At 39.6% G+C, this 18,973-nt stretch overlaps 1 protein-coding gene across 1 annotated transcript; it reads left to right on the top strand.

Annotated features, from left to right (window-relative positions):
- Window positions 1-2,758: 2,758 nt before the first annotated feature.
- On the top strand, window positions 2,759-4,547 carry LOC102704255 (uncharacterized protein At3g28850-like). The gene has a single exon (XM_040525295.1). It carries the CDS (start codon window positions 3,056-3,058, stop codon window positions 4,259-4,261), a length of 1,206 nt encoding a protein of 401 aa, XP_040381229.1. The 5' UTR covers window positions 2,759-3,055; the 3' UTR covers window positions 4,262-4,547.
- The last annotated feature ends 14,426 nt before the right edge of the window (window positions 4,548-18,973 follow it).

The following is an 18,973-nucleotide window of genomic DNA, read 5'->3' as shown; positions in this document are numbered from 1 at the left end:
AATTTTCTTTTCGCAAACTAAAAGGCCTAAATTATGTTTTAGAAAAAACTTGCACGTGAAAGCCAAAAAACGATAGACAACAGAAAAGAACGCAGCATTGGAGTTAACCGTTAAACATTTGAAACACACTCCTTGCCGTTAAGGTGCGTGCACATTGCCGCCGCTTGATTGTTCCCCAATGGTAGTATTGATCAAACCTCAGGGCACAGAACAAACGACTTAATAATGCCACCACACTGTCAGCAACAACGAATATATTAACTTTGACGCTAAAGTAAACATATCCTAACGCATTTCCTAGTTCCAACGAACCCAGAATATTCTTTTGTAAATATTTTTAATTTAAATTTTCAAATGAAATCCAACAGACTTATTTAAAAATAGAATATTGCTATGCCGCGAACAATAATGTGCTATCAAGATATTGTAGCACCATGTTTATCTATTCTCCTTCAACAGGAGCACTGGTGATGGTGATTTGTGAATTTGCTGACACACCATCACCAACTCTTCGTATCTTTGTTGAAAATGTAGCAAAAGATCCTGCATATCAATCTTTTCACAAATTCTCCATTTTATATGAAAAAAATAATGTATCATCAAAGGATTCACATGGCAATAACATATATTATATATATTGTATTTTACTTTAAGTATATAATAATTACATCTATTGTTTATACAAGTATGTATCTAATATTCCAATTATAAACTAAATCTTAATCCATACATATAATTTGTCTACCACTTCAAATAGATAGCTAAATTTTTTCTATATTTTGGAACAAATATTGTAGTTAGTATCTGCAAGATAGATAATTTATTTTATATTTTGTTAAAGTCTAATTTTTTATCTAATTATTTAACTAGATTTTTAGTTCGGAAAAAAATATCATTGCTTACAATATGTATATGTATGCTTCGTATGCGGTAAGCTACCTACCTATTTCTTTTGTATTATCAGTGTTCTTTGTTTACATTACTAATTAATTCAGAGAAATTAATTACACATTTTTTACCCCTTATATTCGATAAACAATAATTAGCGTGCTAACCATAGATGCAAGTATTTTGCTTGTGTTACATTCATACGTATTCCTGTAGTAAATGCACAGGGTGTGATCTAGTTAATATAAAATGGTAAAAAGTATTAATCAAACGCATTCACTCTCACGGGCTAATTAGGATTACAATTTAATTCAGAGAAATTAATTATTCCTATTACGGGTATTTAACTTTTTGCCACTCTTAAAAATAGCGTCTAACATATTTGCCACCCGCTGTCTATGACTGTGGGTTCTTATATATCTATGACATGTGGACCCAGTGTTAAATATATTAGCACTATTTCTAAGAGTGGCAAAAAGTTAATTATTTCTATTAACTATGAAAAAACTTAAAACTTTTGTATATTTTATAATTTTTTTATCATAAATACTACCCAGCCCGTGGGTTCGTCCATGCAGAAAATGGTGATGGTAATGCATCACTCAATTAAAATCTTGTTGCCATGCACAAATAAATATGTTGGTAAAATTAACAAAAGTAGGCGTATTGTAGTGCCATATGTTCGTAACGTGGTAGGCCTGTTAATGGATTGGATGGAAATGGATTAAATGGGTTGAATTTTAATTGGATTGTCTTTGGTTGGGTGCAAATGGATTGTTACTTCAAATGGATTGGATTGGGTTAGGTTATAGAGACAGATGATTGGTATAGACTGGGTTTGGTTAGGTGATTTTAGGTTTTAAATGGATTTAACCCGTGGAGGGAAAACAGATCCTTTAATTGGGTAGCTAATGGATAAGAGAATAGATATACGTAGGACCCACATATAGAAATTGATCAAAATTTGCACAAAATTGCTCTTACACATAATAAATCATCCCACTAAATTTCAGTCAAATTTGATAATTTTTTGTAGAGTGAACGCGAGTTTTAAAATTTTAGGTCCGATTTTATACATACCAAATGGACGCATCCATTCTATTAGAGCGGTTTGGATCCATTTTAACTAAATGGTTTGCTGCGGATTGGAGTAAAATTGAAGCCGGATTGGTTTGGATTGGATTCTAATAAAAAATAATTGAGGTGGGTTGGTCTGATAGACTAGCTAGTAAAGAGATGGATTGGATCCAAATCCATTGGCAGGCCTAAACGTGGCAACTGTGTTTTAGCCACGTCCTCTTGGAGCTCCTTGTATTTTATATTATAAATTATTTTGGCTATAGATAAATCACATATTAATCAATCTATATTATTTATATATATCTAATTTATTAGTATCTCCATAATAAAACAAAATTACTATACACATAAAAAAAACGTATGGTACCGCCAGGTGCGGATCTACCGGAGGGGGTGGCAGGGCTTCGGTCCCCCTACACACTGTATCTCCTATGGAAAATATGGGAGATTGAAGGAGAAGAAGAGGGGAAAGAAAAAGAAAGGACATTGAAGGAGGAAAAATGTAACTAGCCTCTAACATTTGGGTCCTGGATCCCACTGATTACCGTGTATATCGTCTGCAACGTCACTCTCATTGGGCCTCATGTCGTCATGCCGTTCGAGTCGTACGCGAGTCATACATGTTAGTCAGACATATAGCAGCGTTCATAATAAAAATAAAATCTTATATCGTGAAGTGAAATAGAGCCAGAGGGGCCGGCCGAGCAAATCCCACGGTTAGGCTGGAGACCGCACGGGCCGACCAAATCCCACGGTCCTCCCCGTCGCCGTTTGCTGCCCGCCGCGACATCTCTGAATTCCAAGGGGGGATATCACCGGACACCCACCCCACCCAACCACACACCCGGCGCAGGTACGTACCTCCCCTGAATTCCACTGCCACGGCGCAACATCACGTACGCCGGTACGCGCCCCCATTTTTTCGTCGCGCACGGCGCCCGTACGTTACCACCGCTCCCGCTTTTTTTTTTATGCGTTTTATCTCCTCCTCCCGCGAGCCGATCTCGCCGCTGTCGTCTCCCGAGCGAGGAGGAGTCGTGCGCTGTGCTGCACTGCTGCTGGAGGAAAAGAGAGCGCTCTGTCGTGGATGGGGTGCAAGGGGTCGAAGCACGCGTTGCATGGGGTGCCGCCGCGGCCGGCGGAGAAGCGGCGGCGCTCCGCCACGGTGTCCGCGACGCTGGCGGCGCTCAGCCTCGACCGCGCGTCGGTTTCTTTCGCCGGCGTAGGGGAGGGGATGATGGCGGTGAAGGGGCGACGCAACGACGGGAAGGGCGGCGTCGGTGGTGGTGGTGGGCGGTGTAACGCGTCGGGGGCGGTGGGGCAGGAGAGGAGGTGCAGGAGGGTGCCGCCGCGGACGCCGACCAAGACGCCGCTACGTGCGCCGGAGGAGATTAATGTGTGGGAGCTCATGGCTGGGCTCGGTGACGAGGAGGACGAGGAGGAGGAGGATGAGGAGGAGGTGGTGGATGGCCATGGCGGCGAGAGGGAAGTGAAGTCGGCGCCCGGATCGCCGGCGTTCGATCCGGATGTCATGGCCGTCTTCAGGAAGGCGGTCGAGCAGTTGCCGCCAGCGTCACCTCCTCGGGTCGACGACGGAGCCGCCGCAGCCGTCGCCAAGAAGAGTGAAATCCAGATGTTCCCCGGCGTGGTGCGGGCTCGGATCATTCTGTTCCAGAAAGAGATCGACGCCAAGTTGGCCAAGAAGGCGGCGGCGCCTCCCCCGCCGCCGCCGCCGCCGGAGAGCGCGCGGCGGGTCGTGGTGTACCTCACCAGCCTCCGCGGCATCCGCCAGACGTACGAGGACTGCTGCGCCACGACTGCCATCCTCCGCAGCTACGGCGTGCGCGTCGACGAGCGCGACCTGTCGTTGCACGCCGGGTACAAGGACGAGCTCCGCGCGGCGCTCGGCGGCGCCGGCGCCCTCGCCGTGCAGCCCGGACACCGCGGCAGGCTACTCCCGCAGGTGTTCGTCGACGGCTGCCACCTGGGCGGCGCCGAGGACGTCCGCCGCATGCACGAGTCCGGGGAGCTGACGAACACCCTCCTCAAGTCCTGCGACATGGCGGCACCGGCCGCCGCTGCCGTGGGAAAGGGAGGACGCCATCTCGAGCCGTCGGAGCCGTGCGGCCGCTGCGGCGGGGTGCGGTTCGTGCCCTGCGACGCGTGTTCCGGCAGCTGCAAGGTGTTCGTCGTCGAGGACGAGGACGGCGGTGGCGGCTGCTCCGGTGCCGGAGCGTTCAGGAGGTGCCCCGAGTGCAACGAGAACGGCCTTGTGAGATGCCCCGTCTGCTAGTGAAACGTTCTGAAATTGATTTGATCGGTTTCATTTCTGCGCATTTTTTCTCTTTTTTTGGGCATTTTTTCTCTTTTTTGTGCGCCTTTTTCTCGAGGAGTTTTGAGTTTTGACTGAGGTATTTGCTCATGCTGTACCGTAATTTGTACATATAAACACGAAATTTAGACATCACTGTAGACAGACTGTAATTTGTTGCAATGGCGTGTGTACTTTGATCCAGTTTGTTTCGGTTTAGAATTATTGTAATCCATATTATAGAAATAATCTAAAACAGAAATTATTATGACAACTTATCGTAATTTAATGTCTAATCACTATAATATGATAAGTTCTAAAAGGATATTTTTTATATTATTGGGTGGCTTCAAAGTAATTGCCCATCTTGCTACTCATTATATACTTCAGCTTATAATAATTGAACTTATAGATATTTCCATTCATTACATACTTCGGCTCACAATAGTCCAATTTATATTAATTTGGCTTAATAACGTAGATTACAGTAGATTAAATCAGGACCTTAGGTGGTGTTCTGTTTTCATGAAAATTTAGCTATTTGAGAGCATAGCCGGCTGAACTAAGTACTATAAAGTTAAAAAATGCATTAGGAATATCAAAAGAGGGACATTATATTTGTCTGGAAGTGAAGCATACTGTTTTAAAGTTTGAAATGTGTCAACAAAAAACTAAAATCCATAATCAGAAGAAACGACTTTAGACCTCTCCTCTAGATTTCTAGAGTCTCATCTTTTTTTATTTTTTTTATGCTTATAAGCTAACATTTAAATTTTTAACCTTAAATTTGAAATTGATTTTAGGGTTTTTTATGATGTTTTTTTTGCATTTTTAGATCGATAAGAACATGTATATAAACATTTATTCATAAATTGTTTTTTATTTCTAAATATGCCATTTCACTTTTTTCCTTAAAAGCAAAACAATGACCATTTAAATTTGCAATGCACGTCCAATTAATCGCGGTTGCAAAACCCAACTTCTAACCGGTAGTAACTGTTGTTAACTTATAGATTATCCAACTGGAAAATATACTTTCATTATCTGAAGCAAATTGCATTATTTTCTCTTAGTTTTTTCTCGGTTTTTTGTGCATGTGTTTTTAAAATGCTAAATAGTGCATTTATTCTAAAGTGTTTATATATAAAATTTCATTCTTTCACATTTCTAAAGTAAAAAATCTCTCATTTATAATAATAAGTAGTTATAAAATATGAAATAACATTTTAGCTTTCCTCTTTTATCCAGAGAGAACACAGCTCAAAATCTCTAACAATATGAACCATGTGCTTTGGGTTGAACAGGTAGGTCACCAAAAAAAGCCCACGCAAGCAAGTACAATAGCAGACTATAAACCAGTTATAAACATATTTTAATATGATAAGAGATGGGAGAGGAGTGCAGCGGATTACAGATTTATAGCCAGCTGTAGCACGGACTCTAAGACATACATATATATGACAAATGAGATTGTATAGTAATTATGTAGTATATATATGACTATTATATAAATTGGCTATAAGTTGATTATATATAATTTATAGGCAATAGTTGACTATCCTGCTGAACTTGCTCTTAACGTTTGCTCTCGCTGGCAGTCGGACAAATCAGACAGTGCCACCACCTGGCAGTGACTCTGTACCCGCTCTCTCTCAGCATCTCGCCGCATTTACGACCGTGACTTGAGGGGCGGCAAAACGACGACTCGACGACGGCCGCCCTGACGCCATTGATGATGTGCGGCCGCTCGGGAGAAAGAACACCGGACAGAGACTTTCAAGGAGAGATCCGGCCCAGGATTCGCGTTACCGCGTCTTCCGTCAAGGCACGGCTTCGGTAAACCGCGGTAACTGAGTTTAAATTTAAGAAGAATTTAAAAATTTAAGAAAATTTAATGAAAAAAATATATGTTGATATATAGTGTAGTTTTGTCAAAGAAATTAATGAAAAAAATGTATTCCCGGCGTAATTAAAAATCATAAACGAGTATTTCGGGAAACAAAATTAAAAAATAGCCTATTGCAAGTAATATTTTATAGGAAGATGGTCAAGAATATATTGTGCTGAGTCATTATTAATTTACACTAGACACTTGGGTACATAATGTTGAAATACAAATATACAACGATGGATATATGAAAAATATATATAGAGAAAAATTATACGTGCATCTTAGTACATACATAATAGTTTAGGTATAGTTGTGACGCAGTAATCAAAATGAAGTTGTCGTTACTTGTTATTGGAGTGAATTATTTGGTGAAGGGTGATATGCCGGTGTATGTTTGTATGTTGCAATATCAAGAATTTAGAAAATGTTATGTGAAATTTTCTTGTTTTCCCTATAACATGTCCTATTGTCATAAATATAGTCGCAAAATATTTTCCTATTTTTCATGTATTTTTTAAGATTTTTTAAAGTTTTTTTTGCATTTGACATCACATCGGCGGTCTCCTCGCGGTAACCGTGGTTTCCTCGTAGTAACCGCGGTTTTGGCTACAAAAACCGCGCGGTAAGCCGCGGTAACCACTGTTCTCATGTGTTGTACGCGGTTTTCGCGGCTTACTGCGGGGTAATCACGGCAAACCGCGCGGTAAGCCGCAAAAACCGCACAAGTTTAAATTCAAATTTTTTGGATTTAAATTCATCATAGTTTTTACGATTTTTGCGGTTACCGTGCGGGATCCGTGGGAGTGTGGTACCGCGGTTTTGGCGGCTTGCGCGGTAAGGGGAACCCTGATCCGGTCATGCACTGCACCTCTGTGCACTCCTGCACTTTAGTACCAAATTTGGGGGGGAATCAAATGCTACGGTAGCCAGTTGGGATTTGCCTGGTCACTCCAGTCCAGTCTAGCCTTTTTTTGGCTTGTCGTGCCGACCTGGGAATGGGTTACTCCTCTGTCTGTTTAACGTTTTACCATTCTTATTTAAAAGAATTTCAAGAAATTGAAAAAAAATTAGCCATACATAAATTATTATTCATGATTTATCATTTAATAAAACAAAAATATTAATCATAAAATATTTTTAAATAAGACGAAGCGTAAAGCTCAAACATTATAGCTACAAAGTTAAATATTATAGCTAAAAAGTGAAATATTAGTTTATTTTAGAACGGAGGGAGTGAGCTCAGGGCATCTGCAACACAAAACCGGTGATAGGATTTCAGGCCTAGCTAGACCGGCGGCCCATGAGGCCGATGAACAAGGGGTTACGGACGTAGCGCCTCTTTTTTTTCTTTCTTTTTAAGAAGTCCAACTAAGGTCCTCATGTTGCTGTAGAGTTTAAATCACATATTTGAATCCTAATATTAGGTTAAATTAGGTCTATCGGCACCATGTATTTTTTTATCATCCTTTAAAATATCTAAGATACCAAAATTTTAGTATAAAATTATGGTATCTTAAGATATAAGTACAATGTAACTTAAGGTGTTAAATTTTTATATTTAAAAATATGACGTCTTGAGATATATTTTTAAGAATGGTAAAAAAAACTTTTATGGCTGGTTTTACTGATGTAAAATCCTAGTCGTAAAAAAACATATGGGGTCCGTGGGACCCCATCGGCGGCATGTGACGATGGATCACGACGGCAGCAGGAGCTCAGGGCGGCGGCAACGCTCCAGCTTCGTTCTCGTTCTCTTGGGCTATGGCGGCGGAGAGAGGGGAGCTAGCTCGCCAAGGTCGAGCGCCATGGCTCCCTTCTTCATGTTGCCATCTTCCTCGCCGGCCGCCACCACCGCCTTACTGTGAACGGGATGACAAGCTCGAGTTCGTTGGCTCCCTGGCTGGTCAACACCAGCAAGTGAGAAGGGAGACCTGAGAGCAAGAGCGAGGGCCGGTTCAGTTGTGAAAATTTCTAAGAGAGATGTCACATCGACGCGTATAGTCATATTTAAAATATTAAATGTTGTCTAGTTATAAAATAAATTTTAGATTCCGCTTAGAAACGCAAGATGAATCTTCTGAGTCTAATTAATTCGTTATTAGCACGTGTTAGTTACTATAGCACTTATGACTAATCATGTACTAATTGGGTTTAAAAGATTCATCACACGATTTCTTCATAACTGCGTAATTAGTTTTAGTGTTCATGTATATTTAATATTTTATTTAGATGTCTAAAGATTCGATAGAATGTTTTTGAGAAAAATTTTTAGTAACTAAAAAGGGCGTGAGTTCACGGGCTGAGATCAGTGGCGTCGTCTCTTGACTGGCACTCCATGAGCACACACCCTCCGTCTTCCCCGTTTGCACGGTCTCGTATCCCTTTCACTTGTGAATATGCTAGGGTCAACATAGCCAAGACGTGAGCTGGAGCATGTCGGGGAGCTGGGGTCGGATGCGAGGAGGTAGAGCTTGGCTCAGCGGCTGCACCGCGGCGGTGCTCCCAGTCTATTTGGCTGCGTCGAGACGAGGAACCGTAGCGGCAAGGTGGCTTGCTCCGGAGGGGGACGAACGCCGTGTTCGGTGTTGAGTATAAGTTAACTTATGCCCTGGCACGATACATGATTAATTAATTATTAATTATTAAAAAAATATAAAATGGATTAATATAATTTTTTAAAATAACTTTTATATAGATTTTTTTAAAAAATACACCGTTTAGTAATTTAGAAAACGTGCACGCGGAAAACGTGGGAGATAAGTTAACTAAAGGGGCTGCCGAATGCGGCCGAAAGGGTGGACCAGGGTGGTGGTCGTGCTAGGCATGCATGCTAAGGTCATTTCAATATAAATTTTATGGAAATGATTAACTAAAGTAACATGTCATCTAAAAATGTTTAAAATTAAGATAAAACATCTCCATCTTAAGTTTTATCTATTGTTGTTTTCTAGGTTACATACAAGACATAAGCTGTATAGGTAACTGTGTATATAAGGTTTCATCTCCATAAAACTCATTTAATCTCTCTTCATTAATACGTTGTCACATTATTAAAAATATCTCTATAACACTCTATTTATTATCCATAAAACTGGGAAGGCCAAGGACCATTGGGCCTAGCACGCTGCCAAGGCTGACGCTGTTGTCATTGCTGGCATCGTTGACGGAAAAAAAAGTCTGAACAGTGCACGCAATGCTCAAAACTGTACGCAGCTCATCGTATATGGACTTTGCAGTGAAGTTGATCCAAACGAATTGCCATAGATGATAGATCGACAGCAAAAAACTTGGCCCCGTTTAGTTCTAAAAAGTTTTTCCAAAAACATCACATCGAATATCGAATATTTGGATATCTAAAAAAACATTAAATATACATGAACATTAAAACTAACTAATAGTTATGACAAAAATCGTGAGACGAATCTTTTGAGTCTAATTAGTACGTGATTAGTCATAAGTGATATAGTAACCTACATGTACTCATGACGGATTAATTAGGCTTGAAAGATTTGTTTCGTGGTTTTCAGGCGGAATCTGAAATTTATTTTGTAATTAGACTACGTTTAATACTTTAAATGTATGACCGTACGTATTGATGTGACCTCTCTCCCAAAAATTTTTGGAACTCAATGCGCCCTTAATTTAACTCTCTTGTTTTCCACGCGTACGCTTCCCGAACTATTAAACGGTGTATTTTTTATAAAATTTTTCTATAGAAAAGTTGTTTTAAAAAATCATATTAATCTATTATATATTTTAAAATAATTAATAATTAATTAATCATGTACTAATATATTATTACGTTTTCTGTGTCGGCTAAAGTAACTTATCACCCCAGCAACCGAACGTGGCCTAAATCGAGATTTTTTTGGGGGTCTTGGGATCACCGAATAATCGGCCAGTGGCTGTGTTATACATCATAAATAGATGAAGATAAAAATAAAAGATTTTCTAATTTTTACTATAATTTGATGGTATAACAAATAGAATGAATTACTATAGGTTAAACATCTACTTTAATTAAAAATATGAAAGGATAAATTTATATAATTTTTTTAAAAAAACACCACTTTACTGTTTGAGAAACATACATCTAAGAACCGAGTAAAAAACGGTGAAAATCTCGACCGGCAGGGCAGCCTAAGGCCATTCCCAACCCATAATATTAGATATAGTTTCAATAAACTCCCCGTTATCAAGAAACTAGTACTAGATACTACTTTTCCAATACAAACACCAATATTTCATACTTCAATTTAATGCTACTTATCTCACATGATATCTTGGATGTTGTGTAGAAACCATGTCTCATACAAGATATGGTCTTATTCTCTTTCCTCGTTTATTCACTTGTCACATTATTTTTCATCTTAGGTGAGAACTTATGTAATGCTATGAACACCATCCATGTCATTTGGGTTAGCAATGACCTAACAGGAGGCTCTGGGCTTTTGGCCATGAGAAAAGGGAAACCAAAAAACTATGAGCACCTAACATAACCCTCAGCCCAACGGGCCACACACAAAGGCGGCACCCACTGCAGAAGGCCACATTACATGTTGGGCTACTACACATGATCTGGGTCACATTTCCACCCTCGATGAAAAAAAAACACGTGCGATGTGTTACACTGCTGGATATCGATCAGTCGTGTACCGCCACTGTACAAGTACCGGTACTAGCTAGCAGCTATACTGTGCAATCTGGAGGAGCATGCTCTGACTTGTGACACGTGATACATTCGAATTAGGCAGCACATTAACGAGGGCACCAGCTTTAGGTTGCAGCTTTGCGTGGGGGCCCATGAATAAGCTTGCTTGCTTGCTGCTTGTTGAGCCCTACACCTTTTTTCGATCGATCGATCACTCGGTCACTCATGCATGCATGCATGGCCAGCTCCCCGCCGGCCGGGCGCCAGCGAGCGCCGGACCACACACCCCGGCCGGACACAGACATCGGAATCAAATCAGTCGAGAGAGGCCATCCGATCACATCAATATCTTAAAAAATTGTTTATTCACTTATTTCTTGTATATCATCTAAATAGTTGTTGGAAAAAATTACAAGATAAATTTATATAAGATATTTCACTCCATAAACATAAAAAATTCATCAACTAATAATAATAAATATAATTATGAATGCGCATATGGGGTGGAACCATGCGTGGCGTGAGGCCATTTGAGCTTGAGCCCCATACCTGGTTGAAAAAATACATTAGAAAAATAGTAAGTTTAACTAAAATTATATATATATACACACTCATTTGTTGAGTCTTGGGCTTAAAAATTTTCTAGTTTATTAGTATATGTTTAAATAGTTTTTTTACAAATGCACATAAGTCAAATTTAAATTTATACTTTATAAAATGATATATCTTATATTAATTTATCTATCATTTTTATTATGACTATTTAGTTGATACGCATGAAGGGAACTATGTCCAAGTCCAACTGAACGAAGATCATCTCTCAACATATCCCCTACACATGGCGCTGTCGTCGACGCGCGCGGCAGAGGCAGCGTGCGGCGCTGGTAGGTGCCTGCCCGGAGGCAGGCAGACACCGTGCTCGCCGCCACCCGTGCAAGCCCGGCCACCACGAGACAAACGCACCGGCCGCCGGCGTGCGGCCCCGGACCCCGTACGTACTTCGTAGCTCGTCGGCGACCGATGTGCATTGCACGCATGCCTGCCCCCTGGCCGCCGGATGCATGCATGCATGCATCCATTCATCGCTAGCTGGTCCCTGGGCATCTCGCCGCCGCCGCCGCCCCCGTGCAAAACGCCGGCCAGGCCGGCCGGTGCCCTGCATGGAGGCTACCTCTGCTTCCCGAGCTGATCAAGAACTCGATCTGATTGAGGATTATTTTATATATGCATGATCGATCGACCCAACAAGAGCTGAGATCGATCGATCCATCCATCCATTAATGATCGATCATTAATCATTAATTATCGATGGTCGCAAACTTTGTGAAGTCGATCGCGATTGATTGATTAATCGCGAGATTAAGTTCATCGTCATCGGGTTTTTGATAAGATCGATCGATGTGATCATGCATGGGCCCAATTAAGCTAAAGGCGCATGAATGCTAGCTGCATGTACACACACCAGACAATGTGTCCTACGTTCATGACATTGTATAGACATTGCCAGCCTATGCCAGTACCAACTAGAGAACACGGATAGGCTCGTCAATTCTCGATCGCTGGCGAGCTGTGATACTTTTGTGTGCTTATACATGGAGCTAACAGTTTTTTCTGCAGACAGAATTTAACGTCCGCGTCTTTTCGTTTTTGTTTATACTTATAAGCCAAAATTTAAATATTTAAACTTTAAGTTAGAGTTAGTTTTAAGGTTTTGCACCGAAATTTATTTTCAGTCTTAACTTTTAGATAACTAATAGTACGTATATAAAATTTATTATTTTTATTTGTAAATATATTGTTTGGCCTGATCATCCCCTAAGTCTCGTGAAACATTGCACAACCCAATCAATTCTTCCAGTTGCGTGTACGTACTGATTGACGTGTGCATCATCAAATTTAATTAATTAATTAAAGGGGGGGGGGGGGTTTACACCGCCAAAAGTTGGTTAAGACGTTTCTGCACGTACGGTGAATGCTAGCTGGGAAATGATGTGATTTCGGTATCTTGGGACCAACCAAAATGCAGATGGATATAGGTTCAGGACCAAGATCTGGCGGCGTATTGGTCCAGTGCTAGCAAAAGTTCATATTTACTCCCATTAATTAGAGTTACGGTACTGGCCGCTGTGGTCACAGTTCAATCATGATCTCATCATCTCTCTAGATCTTGCATATATATGATGTGATATGGCCGTGGTTGTAGATCATTTTGAAAGAGATATGTTTCGTTTAAATTCATTTTTGTACCATTTTATCCACATAGTATATATCTATGTGTACCAATACTATGGAACTACCTCAGTCCTCAAAATTGTCCATATTTCATCTTTAGATCTAAATCATTGTGGTTTCGGTAACATGTCCCCTAGATGGAGTCCGGGTGGGTAAAAGGTGATGACATGAACATACCAATCAGTGAGAAATGTTAGCAACAATTTTATTACCTTTTATCAATCTTTTATCTCCCTAATCATATACTCCCCCCATTTTTTTATATGACAGACGTTGATTTTAGGTCCACGTTTGACCATTTGTCTTATTCAAAAAATTATATAATTATTAATTATTTTGTTATAATATGATTTATTATGATAGAAACTTTAATTATGCATTATAATTTTACATATTTGGATATAAATTTTGAATAAAACGAATGGTCAAACATGATTCTAAAAGTCAACGGTGTCATACATAACAATATGGAGGGAGTATATTATTATATTCGTGGCCATGTGGGCACCATGTCATTGAAAGTTTTAGGTCAAGAAACGGAATATGGACAGTTTTAAACTTTGAAGGTCTACTAATATTCGGTTTCATTGTTGAGAGATAAAAACTGAACAAGTCTGGCTAATGGACCAAAAGTGGAGGTGGATATAAACTCGAAAGATAAATATAGATTCCTCGATAGATAAAGTAGAATATTGGACATAATAGATTTAAATCATCTCTAACTTGTGTTGTACTCCAAGCTATCCTATGTATTTCCTATGGCATAAGGGAGTTAGGCCGCGTTCGGCAGCTATGTTCTTAACCGGTGTAAAAAACGCTGCAATAGATTAGTACATGATTAATTAAAAGATTAATCTAAATTTTTAAAGTAACTTTTCTATAGAAAACTTTCGTAAAAAATATATCGTTTAGCAGTTAGGGATACGTGCGTGCGAAAAAGAGGGAATCTATTGTTAAGAAGAAACGAGCAGGGCATTAATGCAATATAGCAACAAATTATTAGGGTTTCTCCCATATCAATAATTTTCACACTTCTTGATGTGTATATCAAGTTTTAAATTTATCTTTTTTGTAGGTATGGTATAAGCACATTTTATTAGCACTGCCAATTTTTTTAGAACCATTAATTCACAACTATTTGCATACCATGCGGGCCCATTTAGTTCCCAAAACTTTTTTCCCACAAAAACCACATCAAATCTTTGGATACCTTAATGGAGCATTAAACATAGATAAAAAAACTAACTGCACAGTTAGGGAAAAATCATGAGACGAATCTTTTAATCCTATTTAGTCCATGATTAGCCATAAGTGCTACAATACTCACATATGCTAATGACAAATTAATTAGGCTCAAAAGATTCGTCTTGCGGTTTCTAGACGAGCTATAAAATTTATTTTTTCATTCGTATTTGAAAACCTCTTTCAATATCTGGTCAAACATCCGACGTGAAACACAAAAATTTTCTTTTCGCTAACTAAACTGCCTGTGATGAGCCGTGTGATGAATTTGGAGCAGACATATGCCCTTAATTAAGGTTTTAATGGCTGCCTCCTAGTACACTTTTAGCGTGCCAAACTTATTGTCGTTCTCCGGAAACGCAAATTGCAAGTACAGTACTAGCTCCTGTATAGCTTTCCATTCGCATTAGAGATTGTACATGCCTTCAGGGAGAAACTGAGGCGATGACTTTTCTAGCTATAGGTCTGGAGCTGTAAGTGACTGTTCTCTTTGGACATGTCAAGAAGCAAGGAAGTATGTACATCCTGATACTACTATGGCCGTGTTCATTGCCATCCGTAAGTTAACTTATGCCTCTCGTTTTCTGTGCGTACGTTTTTCGAACGGTTAAATGGTGTTTTTTTTAAAAAAATTCTATCATATTAATCTATTATATATTTTTTAATAATTAATAATTAATTAATCATATAATAATGTATTACTACGTTTTCCGTGTCAGAGATAAGCTAACCTTTTCCCCTCAAGCCGAACGCGGCCTATATATACAGCTGAATTTAATCGACAAAAGCTGGAGAGCCAACCTTGCCGGTGTGTCCTTGCTGCATTGTCGCAGTCCATTTCCATATAGCCAGACAAATTAAATTTCCATCAACAAAATCTGACAAGCAAACTCTTCATTTTCGACCTATATGTAGTCATGTAGACTCCTGCCGAATTTCTTTGGCAACAGTCCATGCAGCTAGGCTTAATTGGGCTCGCATATATGCGGCGGTATATATGCCGGTATGTCGATCAATCGATCAGTTATCTGGTTGACGATCCAAACAACGGTCAAAGCTCATCAGAGAGACAAGAACAAACTGATCAAAGTATATGTACAGTCTCTCCAGGGAAGACGATCAGGACAGCAGAGACTGCTGCTGCTGCTGTCCGGTCGGCGAGCTCTGCAGCAAGATGAGAGGTATAGTAGCTGAGAATTCGGATGCATGCATCTCTCGGCACACTGTGTATGCAATGCATCTCGATCCGGAAGGAAGACACACCCCCCTCTTTTCATTTCTAATATGACTTATCGGCCACAATTTAAATTTTAAATTTTAAATTTAGAGTTGATTTAAGTGTTTTTATCATATTTTATTTTTATTCTTTTTTAGATGGCCAAGAACATATTTATAGAAATTTTATTTACAAATATATCATTTGGTTTTCTCTAAAAACCCCCAACCCACAGTCGTCACGACCCAGATCGTCAGATCGATCGATCAGAGGTAGCCTGAGGCCTTGTCTAGGTCCCAAAAATATTTCCAAAAATATCACATCAAATCTTTGGACATCTAAATAAAACATTAAACATAGATGAACCAAAAAACTAATTGCATAGTTACGGAAGAAATCTTGAGACAAATCTTTTGGGCATAATTAATCCATGATTAGCCATCAGTGCTACAGTAACCAACATGTGCTAATGACGGATTAATTAGGGTCAAAAAATTCGTCAAGCGGTTTCTAGGCTAGCCATGAAATTCGTTTTTTCATTCGTGTCCAAAAACCGACATCCGGTCAAACGTTCGAAGTGACTTCTTTAGCAAAAACTTTTGCCAACTAAACAACCCCCGAGACGTCGACTAGAGAAAGAGTGCGAATGTGTGGGTCAGACGTGTGTTTTGATCCGGTCGGATTCACACACTTTGCGATGGATGCATGCATGATCAGGAGACGTTTTAGGTGGTGTTTAGATTCAGAAAATTTTTGGGAGAAGTGTCACGTCAAATGTTTAACTGAATGTCAGAAGGGGTTTTCGGATACGAATGAAAAAACGAATTTCACGGCTAGCCTAGAAACCGCGAGACGAATCTTTTGAGCCTAATTAATCTGTCATTAGCACATGTTAGTTACTGTAGCAATTATGGCTAATCATAGGCTAATTAGGTTCAAAAGATTTGTCTCAGGTTTCTTCCATAATTATTTTTTTGGTTCATCTATGTTTAATGCTTTATTTAGGTGTCAAAAAATTCGATGTGATGTTTTTTAAAAAAATTTTTAACTAAACAAGGCCTTATTACCACGCCAACACCCCCACAACACACGTAATATTAATAACACATGCCATATTATTGAGGAGAGATTAATATAGTGCTCAGAGAGCCGCAACAATAATTAATATTATATTGTCTTGGGTTATCAATTGATGGCGATATGATGTGCAGAAACATTTGCATGCAGCCGGTTGGCCATGGCGGGGAGATGTGGGCTAAGCGGGAGCTGTGTGTGGGCAGGCAGAGGATGGGGACGACCACAAGCTGGCGTACATGTGCCACAGGCCTGCCAATTTGGCATGTGCCAAACTTGACCTATCAGACTTCTGACCAGTAATTAATTAGAAAGCTTATTTTAGTGCACATATTTTCATTCTTTTTTTTGCTTTGTGTAAATCACTAGACTTTAGTTTAGGGAAAAGGAAATAATGCTGTACGCGCATGGTGATTTGTTGCGTAAAATTGCGGCAGAAATGACCAACTGTCAATAGAAGTTATTACCCCATCTCAAAATATAATGGATTTTGGCTATTCATTCTCTTATGTTATGTGGAGCTAAAAGTACTTTATTGTTTAGCAATAGGATATCAAATTGCTCCTAGCTCCACTTAGATCCATGTGGTCCATAGACACATGTTCTGCCCCTGAATATCAGGGCTCCTATTCTTTCGCTTTTTAAACATTTTTTTACAAAGAGAAAATAATGTATTGAGAAAACTTCTATGTATGTTTACACAGCGACCAAAAAGCAAAAACTCTAAAATAAAACATGATAAAAAAAGACAAACTCAACCACAAAATTAAGTTTTAAAATTAAAAATTTAGTGTATAAGCAGTTGAGCTTAGATGTGCCACACAGTTTTATATCCAAGTAATTGGTTAGTTACGTTATTACTATGTTATGGCAAGTGTTACATTTTATGATTTCACATGTCAGGCATGCAGTTTCAAGTAGCTACAAGCATGTCACGTTCGGGATGATTGGACACATTTTATACGACATGTCAGTGATAATTTAACAAGAAACTTTAGCCAAAATCACTATATTTCTTCGATTAATTTGAACCTTCAGGACATTCACAATACAATGACTAGGATAATATTTATAAAATTAAATGAGTTACCACGTAGGATAAAAAATAATATGGCAAATAAGTTAATGAAAAAAAGAGACATCTTTCTATACAACACTCAAGAGATAATGAGAGATGATTGCTATTAATTTTAAATATAAATAAGTAGTGTTTGTATTGTAAGAGCTGTGTTCAGTAATACTTTCTGTATGACATAAAATATATATAAATCATAACTACTGTCTTGTATTAGAATTGCTCGTATACCTGCTCCAAGAATTGGGCTAGCGGTTATAATATAGTTATATGGTTACTTTAAAATATGTTTTTAGAAAACTTTAAAATATGATAGGAGGGATGATTTTACTGGCTTTTGAGTACGGGCGAGGTGGGGATGGGGGCGCCGGCCGAGCCGGCAGTGCGGCATGCACGCAATAAACGCCGCGACGGCGACCTCACCCTGCAGCACCACGCACACACCACCACCAGCAGCGGCATGCTTACGCGCGCGGCGGTGTGATCAAACCGATCATGCATTGCTGCAGCAGATATCTCGGAAGAAGTTTTTTTTTAACCACATGGATGGATATACACCTGTTTGTTTGCATGTCATCTAAATAGTCATAAAAAAATATAAAAAAAATTGACAAGATAGTTTGATATGAGTTATATCACTTCACCAACATGCAAGTTTAAATTTAACTTTTACAAGTTGTAGCAAAAATAACAAAAACAATTATGAATATGCGTATACCTAGTTTCGGTTTTGTTTTGTTTTTTCTATAACTTATAAAAAATTAAATTTAAACTTGCATGTTTGTAAAATGATATAACTCATATTAATCTATTTTATCAATTTTTTATATTTTTTATTACTATTTAGATAACATAGATACACCCAAAACCTAAAAACTTTTTCCCTCGCTCCATCCATCCATCCATCCGCCCGTCGTCCACACAACGTGGCCTCCGTCGCCTCCTGGGCCCTCACCTACGTACGCTAGCCGCGCCCGGAGGGGAGGACCAACCGCGCGCGATCATGCGCCCGTATCTCCCGCTATCCTCCGCATGCATGCGCAACTGATCGACCGACCGTAACATCGATCTCTAACTACGTACTCATTTCTTTTTTGTACTACTACTCCACCACTATTCATTCATTCACGCAACGCACGCATCTATGGTCCAGTCCAACACAACTTGTGCGGCCGGGCGGATAGATTATGGATAAGGTACTGAATACTCAATTAAGTTGTTCACATGAATTTCTCTGATCGGTTTGCTATATATGTGTACTGCAGAAGTGGTGAACAGCCAGCATCAGATTGGTAAATGTGAAGGGGAAATTA

Source organism: Oryza brachyantha, chromosome 6, assembly GCF_000231095.2.
Source record: "Oryza brachyantha chromosome 6, ObraRS2, whole genome shotgun sequence".
Classification (NCBI taxonomy): Eukaryota; Viridiplantae; Streptophyta; class Magnoliopsida; order Poales; family Poaceae; genus Oryza; species Oryza brachyantha.
The sequence above is the reverse complement of the archived record's forward strand: the minus strand, read 5'-3'. Positions and strand labels throughout refer to the sequence as shown.

Bases quoted from the DNA above. Each gene is read 5' to 3' on its own strand.
- LOC102704255 (XM_040525295.1), top strand. From the start codon at position 3,056: ATGGGGTGCAAGGGGTCGAAGCACGCGTTGCATGGGGTGCCGCCGCGG.